At 40.5% G+C, this 21,495-nt stretch overlaps 1 protein-coding gene across 7 annotated transcripts in view; it reads left to right on the top strand.

The window, feature by feature from the left end:
• Pcyt1b (phosphate cytidylyltransferase 1, choline, beta) overlaps positions 1 to 21,495 on the top strand; it is a 103,234-nt gene that overhangs the window by 30,642 nt on the left and 51,097 nt on the right. For 3 of the 7 annotated variants that reach the window (XM_010607159.3, XM_010607157.3, XM_033760315.1), the window contains exon 2: positions 16,319 to 16,418. In XM_010607159.3, the coding sequence (XP_010605461.1) occupies positions 16,319 to 16,418 (100 nt within the window). Of the gene's footprint in view, positions 1 to 913; positions 989 to 15,191; positions 15,267 to 15,439; positions 15,835 to 16,318; positions 16,419 to 21,495 lie in introns of those variants that run through there. The other 4 variants (XM_010607160.2, XM_010607158.3, XM_010607162.3 and 1 more) reach the window with 4 other exon arrangements.

Raw genomic sequence — 21,495 nt, 5'->3', positions numbered from 1 at the left:
TAGTCACAATTAAAACCAAACATTGCTTTACTTCATATGTCACACCTCTATATGTTATGCTACCCTCTTCAGTTTCAGTGAGGAGGCTGTTGTGGGAATCTAGATGAGTTAAGAAGTTTGAAGTTCTAGCTGGAAGTAGGAAGGAGAGTTTTGGATGGACATGGAGATGTTAAGGGGGTAAATACCCCTTTTTGATATTGCTTCTACAATTAAAACCAAACATTGCTTTACTTCATATGTCACACCTCTATATGTTATGCTACCCTCTTCAGTTTCAGTGAGGAGGCTGTTGTGGGAATCTAGATGAGTTAAGAAGTTTGAAGTTCTAGCTGGAAGTAGGAAGGAGAGTTTTGGATGGACATGGAGATGTTAAGGGGGTAAATACCCCTTTTTGATATTGCTTCTGAAGGCAGGGCAGGGTAAGGGAAGGCTCAGTTTTCTGGCTCCAGCAATGGGAGTCATCACCAAAATGGGAGGACCTGGAGAGGAAGGTTTGTGAAAGTGATGTTGGTGACACCATGGAGACTTGCACTTGAAGGTGTCTCGTTAATGTTTGGTTCTGAAACTCCAGAGAGAGTTCGGAACTGGAGGCGTAGATACGGGAGAGAGCAGGATGGAGGAGATGGATATGACATTGCTGAGAGTGAAATTGAGTCACTTTCTAGACTGAGAGGAAAGTGGAGTGAAATGATTAGCAGGAAGACTGCCTCGGGATAATCCCACCACAGGGCTAATTCTAGAAAGAAACTGAACTCGAGCTGTCCTGTCAGACTCCTAGAGGAGGACAATAGAGAGTTGGAATTAGAGCTATTGGAACCCCCTTTACATGTGCTTTCTTCATGGAATCTGGTTAATCTACTGTATTCTAGAATCTTTTCAGGATGGAATGCTGATGAGGATCATTTAAAGAGTCAAGAGAGGAGGGAACATGAAAAGAAGAGAGAGGTTATTTTTCAAATGGCTTGGAGGTCAGGGGTTCAAGAATAGGGTAAGTTCCATGGAAAGAATGTTCAATAGAAGGAAAAGCAGCAGAAAGATCAACTGAGATACAAAGAAAGAAGGGCCCTGGCATAGTGGTGCCATGCTGGGTAATCCCAGAACCTAGGAGGCTGAGGAAGGAAGATCACCATGAGTTCAAGGCCAGCCTGGACTATATAATGAATACAAGGATAGCCTGAACTACATAGTGAGACTTTGTCTCAAAAAAAAAAAAAAGAATTTTGGATTGGATAGCGGGAATAGAGGCTAGGTAACAGCTGGGGGAGAAGGTGGATAATGGAAGCTTAACTGAGAGGGTAAACAAAAAGAATGGATAGTGTTCAGCCATGGGTAAAACAGAGTTGAGGGTCAGGAGGTTAGCTTTCTGTCTTTCTTCCCTCCATCTTTTCTTTCCATTCACCCAAGAGGCTAACGTTTTTAATGGTAGCAACTTGCACTTAAATATAAATGAAAAAGGCCAGTGGAAGAAGGAGAGGGTGAAAGAGGCTGGGACAACTGATGAGGGACTGGGCCTTAGTGCATGTGTGAAAGGACTGATTTGCTTCAGGCAGGAAAAGAGATGCCTCTCCCACTGTGGCGATGAGGATGCTGGCACAGATGGTTTGGGTAAGAATAAGTTATAAGACGAAGGGTATGAAAATTTGAAGGCCCCGCTTACCTGATAGCTTGTGTTTTATCTATATAACAGTAGCAAAGTCATGGTGGCTTAGATTTGGCAGTTCCAGACATTGAGTTCTTTCCTGAGGCTGCCAGGCTGGAAGCAAGAAGAAATGGACAGGCTGGGCTGGTTCCTGATGAGGTGGAGTTGTGAGAGCAAGTGGATCTGCTTCCTTGTGATTTCTGGGACTCCCATCAAGGCAAATCCAGAACTGCCCAGGGGACCCGGACTGGCGCACAGGAAAAGGGTCAGGAAGCAAGTGAGACAAATAGGTCTATACTTGATCTCTCTAGAGCCTGCAGACTCATTCCACACTGTTTTGTCATTGAATTCTTGTATGGACTCTAGCAAATCACTTTTCTTTTTTGGACTAATTCCATCACTCACTATGGGTGATGTCTGGTTCTAGACTGTGATTCTTACTTCTATCACCATGGAACATGGTCTATCCTACTATTCTCTGTTTGACCTAATGCTCCTAGCAAAAGTCAGGGCTACCCAACTCCTCAACTTCATTTGGCTTTTATTCATTTGGTATAAAAATAGTTTGAACAATCTTATAGAAAGGCTCATTGGCTAAATATGAATAGCAAATGTTCATAAAGCACATGAGAATTTCGCAGTAGTGCTGTACAAACCTCTTCTACTGTTTTCTACTTTATTGTTTAGGCGCTTTCTCAAAATTATTGAATGTATTCTGAATTTTATTCAGAATGCTCTATTCATTGTTTAAAGAAACCCATATTGAATCTTTTCTTAGTGTGAACAATGGTCTCCTCATTTATCTATTTTATAATGCTGAAGTCTGAAACATGGGGTTTCTTTGAGACATGGTAGGATGATGTTGAACTAGAGGGGACTGTCTTAACAGATACTGTCCATCTAAACTCAATACTTGGGGTTAAAGCCTGGCAGTGGGGCAGGCCATACTCCTAGGAACTCTTGTGTCTTCAGCTGGTACTTACACGAAACTTCTCCATGACCCTTAGGGAAATAAAGGCAGAAAAAGAGTTATTCTGTCTGACCACTGGGGGCAGGATGAAAAGGAGAAACAAACCAAGTCATTGCAAGCTAGGCCTATTTTCTTCCAATAATCTCCCAGGTAACAGCCTCTACCTTGCTAGGGTCTGATTACCCGTTGCAGGCCTCAGACCATAGTATTATTGTTTTAACATTCTTACTTTCCTCTTTATCACAGCATGAACCAGGTTGTATGGGAGGCTGGGGAAGCTGACCTTGCTTGGGGATAAAAAGACAGTTTAGCACTCAACGATCTTGAAGGCAGACTTGAAAACACAGTGATTAGAAAATAAAGCAGCGAGCCCTGGTAGTGTGTGCCTGTGTAATAATGTGCAGGGCTGCACAGGGCTAGCCTATTGAGCAGGATTCATTTTCATATAATCTCCTCCCTCCCGCCAAAGTCTTTGACTTGGTGTTTTTGTTTTCCACTCAGTAATTCATGCACGCTGAACCTGACATCAGTGTAAAAGGACGCTGAGGGTTATTTAAACTGGCATTTAAGAAAAATAACAACAACAATAATAGGTTAATAGAAACATCATGAATGATGTGTACAGTTTATTGCCAACCAAATAATGTTGAAAGCCCATTCCTGGTACACTCAGGCTTCTGTGCTTCATTTCTAAGTGTGCCTAATATTGACTGTGGGCACAGTCACCTAATAATAAATTTTATTGTACCTTCAAATTGTTTAGTTATATGGTAATTGTTCTACACGAGGTTCAAGGCTAGAGGCCTCACTCACTTTTCTCTGTGGGCAAGTTGGGGGAATGGAATAACCATTCATAGTGCAAACTGTGTTGGGCAATGTGTTAAATTTTCTGTACGTGTTATCACATTTCAATAGGCTGCAGACCAATGAAAAAAGAATTATCATGCCCCATGTTATAAGTACAGTAAGGAAGTCAAGAATAATTTCCCCAGGATCAGATACTGGCCAATTAAGCTGAGATTTAAAATGAGCTCTGTCTAACTTCTAAACTCCCCAGTTTCTACTACACATAGTCTTTAAACATCAGTGAGCACAGAGTCACCTGCTCAAGCCCTCAGGTTATTCAGAAGCAAGCTGTGAGCTATGCTGTATTTAGCCTTCCCGTCTCACATCTTCTGCTTCCAAGACCAGGAGTAGAAGCAGATCAGATGTCCAGGCTGTTCGCAGTAAAATTAGAAATGTAAATATTTTTAGCTGAGCAGTTACACTCCTAGGAAATATGTACATATGGCCACCAAAAACTAATAAAAGGATGTTTGTAGCAGCATTATTCATAATTACTCCAAACTGGAAACTACCTGAATGCCTCGCTCAAAAGGAATGGATAAATTATGCTATATAGCAGTATGAATGAAGACTGTACAACCACCTGAAAGAATGTTGACACATTTCACAAACATAACATTGGATGAAAGAAGCCAGACATAAAATAATAATTACTACATGATTCTGTTTCTATAAAATAGAGCAGGCAGACTTCCCTATAGTGTTAGAAGTCAGCATAGTGGTGGAAACATAGGATGAATGTTGGCAGCGGTTGGTTTACTTGATCTGGGTGTTACATGTACTGTTTGTGAAAGTTCATTGAGCCACGCACTTAGGATATGTTTACTTTTCTATATTATTCTTTAATACAAGTTTGGAGAGTCTCTGACCATAGTAATAGAGAAAGAATGTGCTCTATCACATAGTTCCCATTTCCAGGTAGTTCTACTGATCCAACAGGTAACACTAAAGAGTGGAGTGTGAGCAGATTTAAAGTTGTAGCTCCTAGCTGCTAACAGAAGTTTGATGTGCTCAATCCCTCAAGTGGCCGGTATATTCAGCTCTCAAAGGAGCCTAGTTGAGCCCTTGAACTGAATTTTGCTTATTTCTAGGACTGGTCCAGCTCTATGAGGTAATCTGGGAATTAAAATCCCTCGTCCCCAGGACCGGGGATTTAGCTCAGTGGTTCTGCCACCTGCCTTGCAAGTGCAAGGTCCTGAGTTTGATCCCTGGTATCGAAAAAAAAAATCTATGGTCCCCAATTTATATTCTTCATTTTCTTTACTCAGAAGGAAATGAGTGACAGCAATTAGCAAGAGTTTCTCAGGGTCACTTTTCTACAGGACTAATTCTAGAGCCATCCTACCAGCTTCTTAGAGAGAGAAAAACAGAAGAGATGTGATTAATTCTATTAGAATCCCCTTTACATCTTCCTTTCACCTGATGCTCCTAACAAAAGTCAAGGCTACCCTACCCCTCATCATCATTTGGTTTTTATTCATTTGGTATAAAAATAGGTTGGACAATCTTATGGAAAGATTCATTGGCTAAAATATGCATAACAAATGAAATCTGGTTAAATTAATTTACTTTACCTCACAATCTTCCAGGATGGAACCCTGAGGAACAACATTTAGGGAGCCAATATAGAAAGGGTCCAGAAAAGAAGACAGAAAGGCACTTCTCAAATAGGTGGGAGTTCAGAGGTCCCAGGGCAAATCAGCCACCTTATTGGTAATTATATTATTTTCCCATAAAATATTGTCTTTGTTAAAGAAGTCAGCTGTTTTGCAGAATGTATCTTTCTTGAAACATTTTTGCTTTAGTGGCTCAGAATAAAGGACTTTTATTATTGAAATAGAATCTAGCAAATACTTCAACTTGAAACATGTTAGAAATATCTGTACTTCCATCCAACAGTATCGCAAACCTCCTACACTGCATAATCTATTCTAATGCTTGTTTCTTCTAGTCTTCAGCAATGTTTTCTATATGTCTCCTAAATATATTTGCTGACAAAGGAATGCACTTTAGTTTGACATCAATTCTTTCTTACACATTAGAGCAGCTAGTTTTCCTGTGGCATGTAGAGCAGATGTTTTCGCAGTGGTATGGGACTGATTTTTTCTCTGTTGAATCATGGGAAGCTCAAAAAAGGCTTCTCAACATCTTTACCTTTAACAATATTTTGTGAAGTACTACATTGAATATCACATGACTTGAAAGATCAAAACATTGAAACGAAACAATCATAGAGGTTTATATTCATGTTCTGGGTGCTTCATTTTAGAGTATCATGATAATTATAATAGCTTCATACCATCATTAGCTAATATCTCAAGGTACAATGTATGCTCACGGTGAAGTTTAATGCTAATGGTGGCTGATATTTCTAATAGTCTTCTGCATGATAATTTTCGATTCGGCTGTCTTGTCAGATGAGATTAGGTTGTCACTGCTCATACCTGACAATGTAGCTGATATAGAACTTGCACAGGGAGTAAAAGGACCAGCTCTGTTAATTTCTTATTGCTCATTTGTGTTCTTGTGTTTGTGTTATCTTTGTTTCCCTATTTCATTGCAGAAAATGTTTTAAGCTACCTGCTGATCTTGTGAGCTCCAGTTTAGTTAAAACTAAATATAATCCACAAAGACATTTTTACGGTTCAGGTGAACTGCAAGATAGTGCAATAAGCTGAAGGCAAATGAAAATGTCAGGCTCTCCAGGCCACCCAATTTGTACCGTCCCTTTAGGACACCTCATAGGCTTTGTGGTGACAGAGATGCGTGCCAGTGTAAATCCATGTATTGGAATTAAATCTTAGTAATGCTTCCTTTCTTGATTTTTGACATGGAAATAAATATAAGCATAAGTGTTTCTCTCCAGTGAATTGTCTTGCCCATCCCACATAAGAAATCAGTGGACTAAGCCAGGAGTGGTGGTGCACGCCTATCGTTTCAGCACTCAAGATACTCAGGCAGGAAGATCACAAGTTTAAACCTAGCCTGGGCTACATAGTGAGTTCAAGGACAGCCTGAACAGTCTCAGAAACAATGAGACAGTCTCAAAAAGCCAAAATTAATCAATCAGTCCACAGGTCTAGATATTCTTAATCTTGCCCTTACATTTGGCTATCAGGGAGAAAGAATTGCAGTTTCAGACTGCAATGTTGGCCCCTTGTAGAAATGTTTTTTTGTTGTTGTTGTTTTGGGGGCTCTGCCTTGCAAGGAGGGCACTATAAAAACAAATATGGAAAAAGAGACTGGCTTTATCAGGGGATTATTGTCAAACATGTAAATATTGCTACAGTGTCACCCAGCATGCCCTTTCCAGAATGTGCATCAGAAAGGTCTGTGTTTTTCCTCAACCACTGTTTTGTTTCTTGCTTAAGGACAATATTGACTTTATTCTCTTCTTTGCTATGACTGGTGGGAGTTAAAGCCATGTCTGTGGTCTACCTCTCCGAAATGTTGAGGACCATGACATGTACTTCTCTATGCTCATTTCAACCTTGGATTAAAAAAACAACAACCCATATTTCCTCCTTTACCCCAGATCTCAGTTATTATTTTAAACTTTCAAATATTACTCTTTTTAAGTGACTTCAAGTTTTTTTTAGTGGGGGGAGGAAGGTGGTACATGAATATGATAGTTGTTGATGTTTGTTTTAAACTCCTTAGGCTCAGTTACCTAAGAGAAATGCTTTGGGGTATGGAACTTTTTATCTGAAAGTAAAGAGTATTTTCTCTTAGTAATAACATCCCTGCATTTCATGAATCTAAGATACTATTAATTGTAGGTTGCACTTTCATTTCAGAGGTGAAAAGATGGTCACTCTCAATTTTTTTTTTTTTGGTACCAGGGATCAAACTCAGGACCTCATACTTGCCAGGCAAGTGCTGTGCCACTGAGCTAAATCTCCAGCCCTGGCCACCACTTATTTTAAGACAATATTTATTGTACGACTTACTCCTCTCAATCTCAGAGCTGTTAAAATATGAGGGAGAAAATCACTTTAGAATTAGTGAAACGTGGTCTTATTTATAGTACTAGAGTCTCCTAGCTATTTGAAATTTGCTGTTGCAGGGTTTCAGCAGTAGCCACATTGCAGGGAGTTATGGTTTATGGGTGCCTAGTGCTTTAAAGAAGCCTGCATCCCAGGACATATTAAAAATTCAGATACTGGATCTCCAGAAGAGCAGTAATTATTGGCATGACCTAGATGCAGGTATTCACGCACTGGTTTTAAAAAATGGAATTCAGATGAGGGAATTCTGAATAAAGATAGAAAACGTATTTTTAAAAAGATAGTCCAGATAATCTTTTAACTGTGCTATTGTTTTGCTTTGAACTAACTTCAAAATACTTCCAACAATAGAAAAATGGGGAACGGACAGATTATTCTCAGAAGAAACTACAAATGACTAATAAACATTTGAAAAATGTTCCACCTTTCTTGTAATCAAAATAATGCAAATTGAAACAGTGTGATGCCATTTTTTTGGTCTATAAAATTGACAAAGATAATATACATTGCCAGTGAGGTGGCAGCAAGATAGGTGCTTTCATACATTGTAATGTGAGTATAAATGATACAGCTTTTGTAGAAGTTAATTTACCAATACATGTTAAAATGTTCTTCAAATGTTTATTTTTAAAATATTCATAACCCTGATCTAAGTAATTCAACTTCTAGGCATCTATCCTAGGAAATAATGAGAGGTTCAGAATTATGTTTAAAATGTTATCTACTTTAGTAAAATAGAAATAATTTAATATTCAACAATAGAGAAGTTTTCATATTATGAGTTTTCTATTCAGTGGAATGTTTTACAGTTCTCAAAATTAGTGAGGTTGAAAGCTATTTAAATTATGTAATCATATAATCATGTTATATTGAATGAAAAAGGTCTATGCAATAAGACTCCAAAGTTGCTGACATATATGTATGACATATCAAAAAGACTGAAATCAAATATAGAAAGTATTAACAAAAATTGTCTCCAGGAAATAGAATTATTGATGACTTTTGTTTTCCTCTCTCAATTTTTCCATACATTGTATTAGGATGATGAGAAAATCTAAAACACTGGTAAATGTATTTTCTTATTGTGTTTAAAGGCTATTTTTATCTTTATCAATAACCATTCTTTCTCTAGCTCCATTCAACAAATGTTTATTGAGGACCTTTTACGTGCCAGATACTGCTCCTGGGAGTAGAAATACAGCCATAAATATGATAGATCAAGTCCTTGCCTTCCTGGAGATGCCATGATAGCGGGGAGAGAAGGAGCATAAATACACGAACTCTCATCTAACCACCTGGGCCTCTCCTCTTCGTGTGCTCACACCCTTAGCTGGATGAGTGAATTTAGTTCACTTTAAGTATCACTTGTTTTTGTCAGCGTCTAAACTCATATCTCTAGCTTAGTCTTCTCTTCCAAACTCCAGACTTGTACACCCGACTGTTCTCCTGACATCTTCTCTTGGCTAGCTTACAGGCATGTCAAACCCAATGAATGAGAACAGTTGTTTCTTTTTGTGGGTCCTGGGGATTGAACCCAAGGACTCTGCAGTGAGCGACATATCCGGCCCTTTTTAGTTTTTAATGAGAGGCCGTCTCACCAAGTTGTTGTTACCCAAAGTGAGCTTGAACTTGATATCTTGCTGCCTCAGCCACACAGAGTGCTGAGAGAAAAGGTATGTGTCCCCATACCTGGCTAGAAGAGAATTCTTGTGCTCTCCACCCTGCTCCTCCCACCCTAGACCTGCTCTTCCCGTGTCTTCTGCATCCTACGGAATGGCAACACTGTCTTTCAGGTTCTTCAGGCTGGTTATTTTGCAATCATCTTGACTCCTCTTATTCATTCATACTCTACTTCCAGTACAATTTAAATTTTACTTACCCCAAATCTATCCTGAATCTGAATACTACTTCCTTGAGCTCATATGTAGCCCAGGCTGGTCTGAAACTCATGGCAATCCTCCTGCCTCAGCCTCCCAGAGTGCTGGGATCATAGGCATGCACCACCACACTTGGCTAGTACTTTTTTTTTAAAGTGGGGCTTCAGGCTGAAGATTTAGCTCAGTGGTTCTGGTGCCTGCCTTGCAAGCACAAGGACCTGAGTTCGAACCCCGGTACCGAAAAAAGAAAAAATAAGTGGGGCTGTGTTTCAAACCTAGGACTCCATGTGTGCAAGGCAAGTACTCCATTGCTGAGCTATACCTGCAGCTTCTCACCACCTTCACTGCTCCACTCCAGCCTCTACATTGTTTTGGCTTGAGTGTTATACCAGATATCTCAGCGGACCTCTTATAGTTTATTCTTACCACATCAGCCCGATAGTACTGTTAAAGTGAAGTCAGATCAGACCATGGCTGCTTCAAAACTCTTTATGGCTTTCATCTCCCTAGACCAAAAAACAGTCCTTAGAAGCACCCTAAAAGTCCCATGCCTTGCCCTCTCCTATCTATTTCTTCCTACCTCGTGTTTTGGCTACATCTCATACTAGTTTTCCTTTTTGCTTGCTTCTTCCAAGGACACTGGCCTTCTAGTTATTCCTGCAAGAACCAGACACACTTCTGCCTCAGGCCCTGTGCACTTGCTGTTTTCTCTGCTCAGAATGCCCTTTCTCCAGAGTTTTCTCCATATGGCTCAGTAGAGCCTTTATACATTTACACATATGTCAACTTCAACTACTGTATTTACAGTTCTATCCCTCACTCTTTCTCCTCATCTTTGCTTTAATTTTTCCTATAGTACTTAATCGCCTTTTAACATACTACATATTTCACATTCTTTTTTGTTGTTTTATCATCCTTAAGTGTTAGGAGGGCAGGATAGTTTGTCCTCTTTGTTTCCTCATATACCCTTAGAAGCTAGAACACTGCCTGACACACAAGTACTCAGGTACTATTTGTTAGGTGCTGACAAAATGAATAATAGGTAGGTATTGTGAGAGCAATTTAAAAATTTTAAAAAGCTCAAATGAGTTCTAAACATTGCATATGTTGCTATTTTTCAAAATACTCATAATTATACCCCGTACACACACACACACACACACACACACACACACACACTCAGGATACCTAAGCCTGGATTAAATTTCCTGGAACTCTGAATTCACAGGAGAGGAATATTCCTTTACATTTATATTTACATGGCTTATATTACATGAATGTGTTCTCATTGTAAAATAAGGCAAAATAACAGACATATGGAAAAAACAAGCTTTTATCTCAGCCCTCCAAATACCATTTCCTTCCTCAGAGGTAATTTATCCCAATTAAAAGTTTAGCCTTCTGGGCTGGTGCTGTCCAGAACTCCTGTGATGATATAAATGTCCTTTTTCAGCACTGTCCATATAGTATCCACTGGCCAGACACGGTTATTGAGCACCTGAAACCTGACTAGTGTGACTAGAAACTGTTTTACACTTCAATTTTAATCAATTATAATTTGAATTTAAATAGCCACATGTTGACTATGGCTGCCATATTAGCACAGTTCTAAGCTATTTCTACATAATTACCCCCCTCCCATGGTAATGGGGTTTCACTGAGCTGCACCCCTAGCCCTTTTTTATTTTTAGTTTGAGATAATATCTCACTAAGCCACTAAGTTGCCCAGTCTGGGCTCGAAACTGAGATCCTCCTACTTCAGGCTCCCAGAGTCCTGGATTTATAGACATGTGCCACCACTCCTGGTTTCTCCCTCTCTTTTTATTGTAAGTGGCCTCATACTGTATAACATGCATACATCTCGTTTTGGGGCTTGCTTTGTGCATTCAATGAAATATCTTAGAAATCATTCCCCATCAGGACAAGAAGTGATACACAAAGAGTGATCAAAAAATGCACTTAGGTTTTAAAACTTTACTACAATAAAAGTCACATTACCATGAATCCCCCCTCAAAACACTCCTCCTTCCTTTGAACATACTAACTGATGTCTTCCTGTAATTCTCAATTTTTGGTTTCAATTGGCCTAGTCGTCATCAGTCAGTGATGCATGTTGTCTAAGTACAGGTTCTATCAGCCATTTTTTGTGCTCAAGTAATAGTTACATTGCATATTTTATATGGTACCTAATAGCTTTTGCTTTGAGTAAATATTTGACAATATCTAACTGAAGAGATTCTGCAATGAAATGCCCAACATATATAATGTCTTTCCCTTTAAAAAGCATGGTGGAGCCGGGGATTTAGCTCAGTGGTTCCACTTGCCTCGGAGGTGCAAGGACCCGAGTTCAATTCCCAGTACCAAAAAAACCAAAACCAAACAAAACAAAAGCATGGTGGAGCCAGATGTGGTGGCACACACCTGTAATCCCAGCATTCTGGGAGGCAGAGGCAGGAGGATGGCAAGTTTGAGCTCAGCTTGGGCAATTTAGTAACAGTGACAACTTGGCAAAAACAAAACAAAAACAAACAAAAAAACAGGAGGAGGCCGGGGATTTAGCTCAGTGTGAAGGTCCTGAGTCAACTCCCTAGTATAAAATAAAGCCTGTTGGGAATATGGCTTGGTATGATATTGTAATCATACACTTTACATAACCTGAATTTGCCTGATAAATAGGCAACAAATTCACATGCAATGACTGTTTTCCTGAGCTCCCAAATTAAGTAGAAAGAAGATTTTTTTGTCTTTTTTTTTTTTTTTTTAAGATTGAGACAGGGTCTCACTACGTAGTTGAGACTGACCTGGAACTCACTATGTAGCCCAGGCTGCTCTTGAACTCACAGAGATCCTCCTGCCTCAGCCTCTCGAGTGCTGGGATTACAGGCGTGTGACACCACACCCGGCAAGTAGAAAGAAGTTTTATCATGACCTGGCTTCAAGTCTGTCTTGCATATGTGAGGTCCAGGGCTTCTTAAACCTTTAAAATCCTCACTCTCCTGCTAAGCACAAATTTTATATACTTTTTCAAGCTTGAGTTTGAGATCTGACTCTGAGGGGGAAATATTCTATCCCCTGATGATCCCCACCAGTCCAGAGGCTCAGTTTCTATAATTTGCATGTCAAAAAGAATAAGGCTTTCATTCTAAACATGAAATTATTGAAAATTGAGTATGCCTTTTGAAACTAATACCTTCTCCCATTCTAAAAGGGCTGCCTTCACTTTGGAAGATTGCTGATCCACAGCCAATTCTGTTTATTCCTTTATTATTTCCCTCTTTTATTTATCTACCCTCCGAATATCTGGGTGGTGAAGAGGCTGAAACTTGCCAGTAACTACATGTACTTCATTTGACCCATTTCACTAAATCTGCGTGAAAACATGGTAACTTGCTTTTATTTCCTCAATTAATTGTTTCCTTTGGTTCCCCCTTCTCTAGTTACTAGGAATTTCAGCATCTCTTCTCGGAGGTCTCTCCGTCCTAATTGTCTGAGAATCCTGAGTGTTTCTTTCATTCACAGGGAGCCAAAATGGCGCCTGAATCTGAGGACTGTACCAGTTGCTATGGCTTCTTGCCAGCAATTGGTGTCACTGTGGGAGACAGGTCCTGTACAATTCAGCGGAAATATTGCCTACCAGGTGGAGTTGTGATAAAAGTTAAATAAGCAATTACATTTAAAGTTAGATAGATAACACGGTACTAAGTAGGAGCTTGAGATTTAGCTGTTGCGTTACTGGGCCCCAGCCTGTATCTTCTGCAGTGCGTAGAGCAGAGTAACCTTGGAAACTTCCAGCTTTGGCAAATGGTGAGGAATAGGTGGTGGCCTTGGTGCCCCGCAGGCTTCTAGATAACCTGGCAGCAGGTGGACCCGGTCCTTGCCCCTCTTATTCTCAGTTGGTCTGAGCTTAATCTGCCTGTTTATGTGGAAGAGGTAGAACTTGAAGAGCATAGAATTTCTTATAAATGAAGTGATTTGATCTAGCCCAAAAAAGGAAGGTTTAAAAATATAATAATCTGGGGTGTTTGGACTGAATAAGAAAACATTGCCTCAGGTCACAGGGCTGATTGGCCCTGACTAGGTCTTGCTCAATGTAGAGTTTCACTCTCAACTCAAAAGCTATTCTGCCTTGCTTTGGAAGTCAATGTTCTGGAAAGTAAGGCTGTGGCTTATTTATTTTGCATTGTCCTCGTTCCAAGTGCACTTCTTGTGTACAACAGGAAATAATCCCTTTCCATGTCAGCTGCTGTTAAAGACGCTTATTGTGCACACACAAGCGCATGCATGTGCTCAGGAATTCTCTCTGCCCTTCATCTCTTCCATTCTCCCCTTTTCTTGCTTCTGGGCTGCAATAATTAAGACCAAAATATACAGCATACGCAATCTTTTCTTCACTTTGAGTAACCACTGTTGTTTTACAAATTCCTCTGTCTTTGCTTTAATTACCAGATTTCACACCCTCTCGAATACACCTTTCTTGGAAAATGGCAACACCTCATCTCTTTAATAAACTTTGTGACTAGCACATAAAAGATCTCCAAATAGTAATTTATTTTAGATCATATGAAAAAGATTCACTGTCTATATATGAAATAAGGCTACCCATTTGTGTTGTGCCCTCAAGTCCATTCATCACAGTTTGCTTGTTTCTATAGGTGACTACATTTTATATCGTTATATCAAAATATGCATTATTATGTATGTTATATAACAATGAGTAATGCCAACAAATAATAATAGCTACAATTTATTGAGTATCAGATATGTTATACATATGATCTCTGTTTCACAACCCTGCAAGATAATTGTACATCTTATAGATGAAGCTGAGCTTCAAATAAGTTAAGGAATTTTCTTTTAAGATCACACAAAGTCAAATACATTTCTCATCTCATCTCTAGCTCCTGCTAAAGTGATGACGGACCATTCATAATTTTCCTTGCCACACTTTGTTGGACTGGAGTGCTTTACCCAACTCCAGCCAATCCAGGTTGTGGCCTGAGTTGAAAAGATGTCTGGCCAGTCAGATTCTGCAGTAAGAAAAAAAAAATTTTTTGCAGTGCTGAGGTCAAACCCAGGGAATTGTGCATAATACCACTAAGCTACACCCTAGTCCTGCCTTAGAAATGTGAAACTGGAAACATGGAAAGCAGCTGTGAGTTGGTAGGAACAGAATTGTGAGGGAGGCTGAGAAGGCCATGCTTCAAGCTGAAGTTCTAGGGAGCAGAAACCAGCAGAGATTTTAATGCGGAAGGATGTCAGGTAAACAAGAGTGAGCAGAAAGAATCATAGGATTGATGTGGAGTGCTTGGCACTCTGGGGCCACCTTCCTGCCTCTTTCCTCCTTTTTTGCAGACTCATTGTCAGAGGATCCCTAAAATAAACCTTTCATCCCTTGAGCTTAGTGTCAGTTCCTTTAACTAGCAGAACCAAACTAAAATATACAGTCAGTAAGTGCTGTGAAGGGGATTTGAACTCTGGTTTTGTGGGCAGTCTGTACTCCTTTGCCACATTATAAATGCTACTCTAGTCCCCCAGAGCCTACAAGGTCGCCTTAATTTGTCCGAAAAAGAACTAATAATGGACTTCAGTTCCCCGAATCCTTGTCCCAAGCCTTGGTTTGCTTCCAGAGTCCTGAAGAAGGGGGTGTGGGTTAAGAAAGTCTCAGGCAACTGGGAGGTCTCCCAACAAAACTGGGCAGGTCTCCCACATCCAGGGGGGAAGGTGCTGTGACGGGGAAAGGGACGGGTGTTGGGGATCAGCAGAGACCAGGGGCTCTTCAGGGAAGGGGTTGGTCTTAACCCCACTTTTAGCCTCAGCCTCTAAAGAAGCGCCTGATATATATATATATTTGGATGAATGAATGGCAGATGTGGGTCACAGCCTCTGCTCAAATGGATGGGTCCCTCCTCGGTCAAAATCTTCTCACGGTAAGGAACACCTGTCTCCATCTCTAAGAAACGATTCATGCAGCACTGTGAGCAACATTCACAGTGACGAGTCAACTTTAGCTTTAAAAACCCCAAATGCTGTCGTGGTGACTGTGGTAATGTCAGGGGCTCAAAGGCTCACAAATGGACAAGTCTGGATTGCATTTACCCTGTTTACAAAAACACCACTCGCTTTGTCTTCCTCTGTCTGCAGAGAGTGAGGTTTTCATTTTAAGAGGCTGACTAAAAAATGCAGGGCCACTTCCTGGGCAGGCTTCCAAGTGACTACATCTTTCTCAGAGCGTTCCCCAGAGCCCCAGCCCAAGCTGCCTGGGGCGGGGCCTGCAGCCATTGGTGGTTGGTGAAGCTACCACAGTAACAGTTATCTGCAGCCCGCCAGAATTGCTGTGCTTTTAGGCCCTCCCAGAGTCCAGATAACGACCTTGCCCTCTGCGCTGAAGACACGTCAGAGTTTGTGATTGGCCAGGCTGGTGTGTGTGAAATACAGGAGATGTCGTGCCACACTTCCGAGTATGACGTTCCTTTCAGCCCAGTACCCCAGGTGTGGGTGAGTCTAAATGTTTGAAGACTGCCCTCGTTGGTGGAAATGTTCAAAGCTGGGCAACCTGACTTCCCAAGGGCATGACTTGGCATATTTTTTAAAATCCTGCTGAGCCTCAGTTGCCTTCTCTGTGAAACAGGGATAGGATTATCCTGTACTTTAGAAAGATAGAAGCACGTATCCATCAGAGAGTGTTTTGAGACTTAAAAGTGATAACAGATCCACAGCACCTCTCTGGTAGCTGATACATGGTAGACACTGAAAAGCTCTTATTATTTCTGTAGCACCGATCAAAATGGGGGAGGGGGAGGTCCAGTGACTGCCCAGTCTTGATTTCTAGCAGTACAATATTTCTCTGAGAGACTCAGCAGACATGTTGCTTTTTAATCCTGTCTGTACAGCCAACAGAAATCAAACTTCAGGGGAAGATAGTGCTGGAAAATGAGGACATACATCAGACTACATTCCCTTTCTTTTTTTTCCTTTCTAGACCCTGACTGCACCTGCCCCATTTGCAGATGAAACCAGCTGCCAGTGCCAAGCACCCCATGAGAAACTGACCATTGCTCAGGCTCGCTTGGGAACACCAGGTGAGGCTGCATTTACTGCTCAACAAGTGGGCCCTGTCTCAGTATTGCAAGTTTCAGAAAGTTGTGTCATTATTTGAGCAGCACTTGCTTTCAATCAGATAGTTGAATGTAGAGGCATCAAACATTAATGGTGATAAACTAGACTGGTCAAAGTAGCCAAGTAAAAGGTGCAGCAGAGTACCCAAGTTTGGGCCTTATCTCCACCCTTTATTACTTCTATAGCTTTGAGCAAGTCATGAAACAGAGCTGAGTATGTTTCTTCATATGCAAAACAAGAATGTGTGTGTGTCTGTGTGTGTGTGTGTGTGTGTGTGTGTGTGTCTGTGTGTGTGTACTGGGCATTGAACCCAGGGGCTTGCATATGCCAGGCAAGTGCTCTACCACTGAGCTATATCCCCAGTACCACCCCCTTATTTTTTGGATACAGGGTCTTGCTAAGCCATTAAGTTGCTGAGGCAGTCCTTAAACTTGAGATCCTCCTGCCTCAGCCTTCTGAGTAGCCGAGACTACAAGCTTGCACCACTGTTCCTGGCTCCACAAGGCTTTTGTGACAGCTAGATTCAGTTTAAAGTACCAAAGCACTTTTTAAACTATGGAGGCCTTTATGAACCTAAACTACTATAATTATTATTCATTAAAGTCTGTCATTTAAAAAAGTTTTGAGTATGTCTTAAAAAGAGTACTTTCCTACAGAAGTTTGTTCATGCATTCCTTCCTAGCATATAGCAGAGGATGGATAGTGAAGAATTTTAAAAAGAACCATAATGTACCATTTCTGTCTCCCACAGGCTTTCATGATAACTAGAGAGACAAGACAATTAGATAGGAAATAAAAATCACAAGTAGTAGGTATCTATATGCTTACAGGTTAAATCCTGTGACACAGATGATAGATGACAATTTCAACAAGGGTGGATTCACTTGGCCTGAAGAGGTCAGGGAAGATTTCAGAAGGGGAACAGAACATAACAGCACCTTTAGGGGAGAAGTAAGATTTAGACTCTGTGGGTAGAAAAATGGGAATGTATTTCAGGAGGGTACAATAGGAACAGTGAAGGCACAGAGACAGAGAAAGTGGGGGTAGATGAGTGTTGTTCCAGTTGATGAGGAGGAAGTGAAAATAAGGCTAATTGAGCAGACAAATCTTGAATCATTTTTGATAATACAACTACGTGGTTTCCACTTGCCATTGTAAGAAAACAACCCAAACTTAAAAGGATCCATGGAGGGAAAGGACAGTTTGCTAAATAATAATAATAATGGATAGGTATTAAGTGCTTACTATGCACTAAGCTCTCGGATGTATTGTGCCATTTCACTGTCACGACTCTACACAGTTAGTACTATTAGTGTTTCATAGATAAGGAAATGAAGGCTCAGAGAGCTTTGAACCTGCACAAGGTCATCCAGCTAGTAGGTGGCAGTGGTTCTCACAGGGTGCATCAGAATCACCCGGAGAACTCATTAAGACACAGATGGCCAATTCCATTCAAGTGGAGTGGAGCCCAAGAAGGTGTACCACTAACAAGTTCCAGGCAAAAGTAGGACATGGCGATATATATCTGTGATCCCAGCTTCTTGGGTTGCAGGACGATTGCAAGTTTAAGGCCAGTCTGAGCAATTTAGTGAGGCCCAAAATAAACAATGAAAAAGATCAGTGATGTGGTATAGCAGTTGTTTAGCAGGGGTTAAATCCACCATACTATGACAAACAAACAAACAAATTCCCCAATTCCTCAGGTGCTGCTCTATGGACCACGCCTAGAAAACCATTGTTGAGTGGTAAAGCTTGTATTTGATCTCAGTCCTGTTCATGCAGAGCTTGACTTCCTATCTTTGACACTCCACTTCTCTTTAAGAACAGATTTCAAGGGCTGGAGATTTAGCTCAGTGGTTCTGCTGCCTGCCTCACAAGTGCAAGGTCCTGAGTTTGATTCCTAGTACAAAAAAAAAAAAAAAAAAAAAAGAATAGATTTCGAGCTTGGCATGGCACAGTGCACACCGGTAATTCTAGCACTCTGGGAGGCTGAGGCAGGAAAATTATGAAGAAGGTCAAGACTTAGAGAGACCCTGTCTCAAAAGCAAAAGAAAACAAAGAAAGAGAAAAGAAAAACAAACAAAAAACCCCCAGGCCTAGGGATGTAGCTCAATGCAAAGGCCCAAAGGTCTTGGGCTCAATCCCAAGTGCTTGGGGAGAGAGAATGAAAATGGGAAAGAAAGAAAGCAAGAAAGCAAGCAAGCGAGCTGCGAGCTATCGGGAGAATGAATTGCGGAGGAGGGTAGGAAAGAAAGTTAGTAAACTTTTTCATAAGCTTCTTTTAAGATAGGCAACAAGAAACTTGAAGAGATAGCTTAAAGCAGTTGTCCCCAGACTTTAGTAAAAGTCACCTGATAAGCTTATTAAAGAAGTAGATTCCCTGCTCTGCTCCCCACATCGTCAAATCGGGGATGTGGGATGGGTACCTCCACTTTTAAAAACAGCCTGGGTGTTTCTGAAGTTGGCTGCCATACACTGAGAAATACTGGCCCAGCAATAAGTCCAGAGGATGCCAAATGAAAGTCCAGATGTGTGTTAGCTTTCTGACAAAGTCACAAAATACAGCGATACCTTGGTTCATGAATGCTTTTGTTTGTGAATAATTTGGTTCACAAACAAAAGCATTTGGCAAAATTTTGTTTTTGCTTGTGAACTCTGCATTGGATGGCAAACATGACCACGGCTGTCTTTCCCACACAAACACAAACATGGTCATCTCTTCCAAAATTGTGGAACAAATTAAGTTCGTGAACCAAAGTACCACTGTACCTGAGATAAACAATCTAAAAGGAAGAAAAAGTTATTTTGGCTTATAGTTTCAGGGGTTTCAGTCCATGGTCTCTTGTCCAGCCCCCCCGCCCCCGATTTGGGCATGTGTTGAGGCCGAACATTATGGCAGGAAGTGTGTGGTGGAACAAAACTGTTCACATCATGGCAGCTGGAAGTGAGAAAAAGCAAGAGGAAAGGCTGGGGGGACCCAATATACCTTTCAGGGGCACTCCCCCAGCGACTGGACTGCCTCCAATGAAGCTCTACCTCTTCAAGTTTACCTCCTTCCAATATTGCCTTTAGCTGAGGACCAAGCCTTTGACATTTAAGATCCAAACCATATTGAGGTGGTTACAAAGAAAGCAGATTTGACCTAAAGTTAAAGATGAGTTTCAGGTTCAGGCAAAAAAGAATTTTTTTTTTCCTGTGGAAAGGGAAAGAAAGTTACTATATAACTAAACTTACTATACATCCACTTGATGTGATGCTTTGTACTCTGTCTCATTTAATCTTTGCAAAAACCGTGTGAGATGGGTATTATTGTGTCATTTCTACAGCGGAGGCAAATGAGACTCAGAGAACTGAGAAGTAACTTGTCACAGGTCCTAGCTGACTGGGTAGAGCTGGAATTCAACCTCAAACCCTTCCTTTTTCCATCACAAAGGGCTGCCCTGGTCCTCAGCTAAGTGAAAGTATACTAAGGCTTTGAGCTGAAGGGTGAAAGGAGGGTGAATAAGACAGATGAAGAATGTCCACATGTAACAATAAGTTGATATATCTATTTTTCTTTCATTCTGTAACCTCCCTCTCCCTCCCCCGCTCCCTTCCGCAGTCCCTCCCCCGCTGCTTTTATTCTTGAAGTGAATTTGTTAAAGAGAAGGGACCAGGTTTCTCTTTTTTGTTTTTGATCCTGTAGAGTTCCCCAAGTCTTGAAATTGCTGACACACAACAATTTAAAAAAGTGAACTCACTGCAAAATCAACTCTGCAAATACTCTTCAAATTTACTAAATGGCCTTTTTTCTCAGTAATTATATCATCTGTCTTTACTTTTCTTTCCTCTTGCTTTCTGAATTCATTTATCGCGATCACCTCTGAATCATTAACAAAAAGATCTACAAAACTACCATCTGCTTTCCCATGCAGTTTATATCTTAAAACAAATTTTCCTCAATTGAATTCAAATTGAATAAAAGCATTGAAACCAAGGATCCCTCATTAGACAGTTTGTTATTTCAAAGCATTTTCTGTTTACTGTGCCTTATTCAGAATATAGTATAATCCTGTGAAGGCAAGTCTGTTTGTTCAAAATAGTGTATAATTGAAAATAGTTGCAGTTCCTAATCTGACTTAAAGTCTCTAGATTTTTTTATTAGAGAAATTTAATTTACTAGAATCATTGCACCCATCTGAATCTATTAATGTAATATTTCTTTATGTTGTAAGTTAATGAGGTTGAATTGTTTTACATATAAGAAATAATCATAATTTAAAATATAGGTCCTAGGGCGGGGGATTTGGCCCAGTGGTTCTACCACCTGCCTCGAAAATGCAAGGCCCTGAGTTCCATCCCTGGAACCAAAATATATTTATATCTGTGTGTGTGGGGTGTGTGTGTGTGTGTGTTCAGTTAGCTATATGTAACAGATAGTCTCATATTCTTTTTTCCATATTTTTATTGACATCTAATAATTGTACTTACTTAGGAGATACAATGTGATTTTGTGTGGGTACTGGGGATCAAACTCAAGGCCTTGAAGTTACACCTCCAGCCCTTTTCCTTTTAATTTTGAGACAGAGTCTCCTAAGTTGCTAAGTTGCTCAGGCTGGGTTTGAATATATGATTTTTCTTGCCCAAGTTTCACAGAGTGCTGGGATTACATGCATACACCACCATGCCTCAATGTGATGTTTTAATTCAGGTTTATGTTGGGTAATAATCAAATGGAAATAACTAGAGTAGAATAGTGGTTACAAAACCCTTAGAAGAATAGGAAGAGAAGGACAGAGAGAAGTTGGTCAATATGTACAAGGTTAGCCAGGTATGGTGGTGCATGCTTGTAATTCCAGCACTCTGGGAGGTTGAGACAAGAATACCACAAGTTCAAGCCCAGCTGGGGCAATTTAGCAAGACCTTGTCTCCAAATTTAAAAATCAAAAAGGGCCTGGGATATACTTCAGTGTGAAGGCTCTAGGTTCAATCCACAGTACTGCAAAGAAAAGCAAAAACAAGTGCAAGGTTAACGTGAAATTGGAGCAGTTGGGGGAGTAT

This window comes from Fukomys damarensis, unplaced genomic scaffold (genome assembly GCF_012274545.1).
Source record: "Fukomys damarensis isolate Sample0158 unplaced genomic scaffold, DMR_v1.0_HiC HiC_scaffold_39, whole genome shotgun sequence".
Taxonomy (NCBI): domain Eukaryota; kingdom Metazoa; phylum Chordata; class Mammalia; order Rodentia; family Bathyergidae; genus Fukomys; species Fukomys damarensis.
This window is presented reverse-complemented; position numbering and strand designations above follow the sequence as displayed.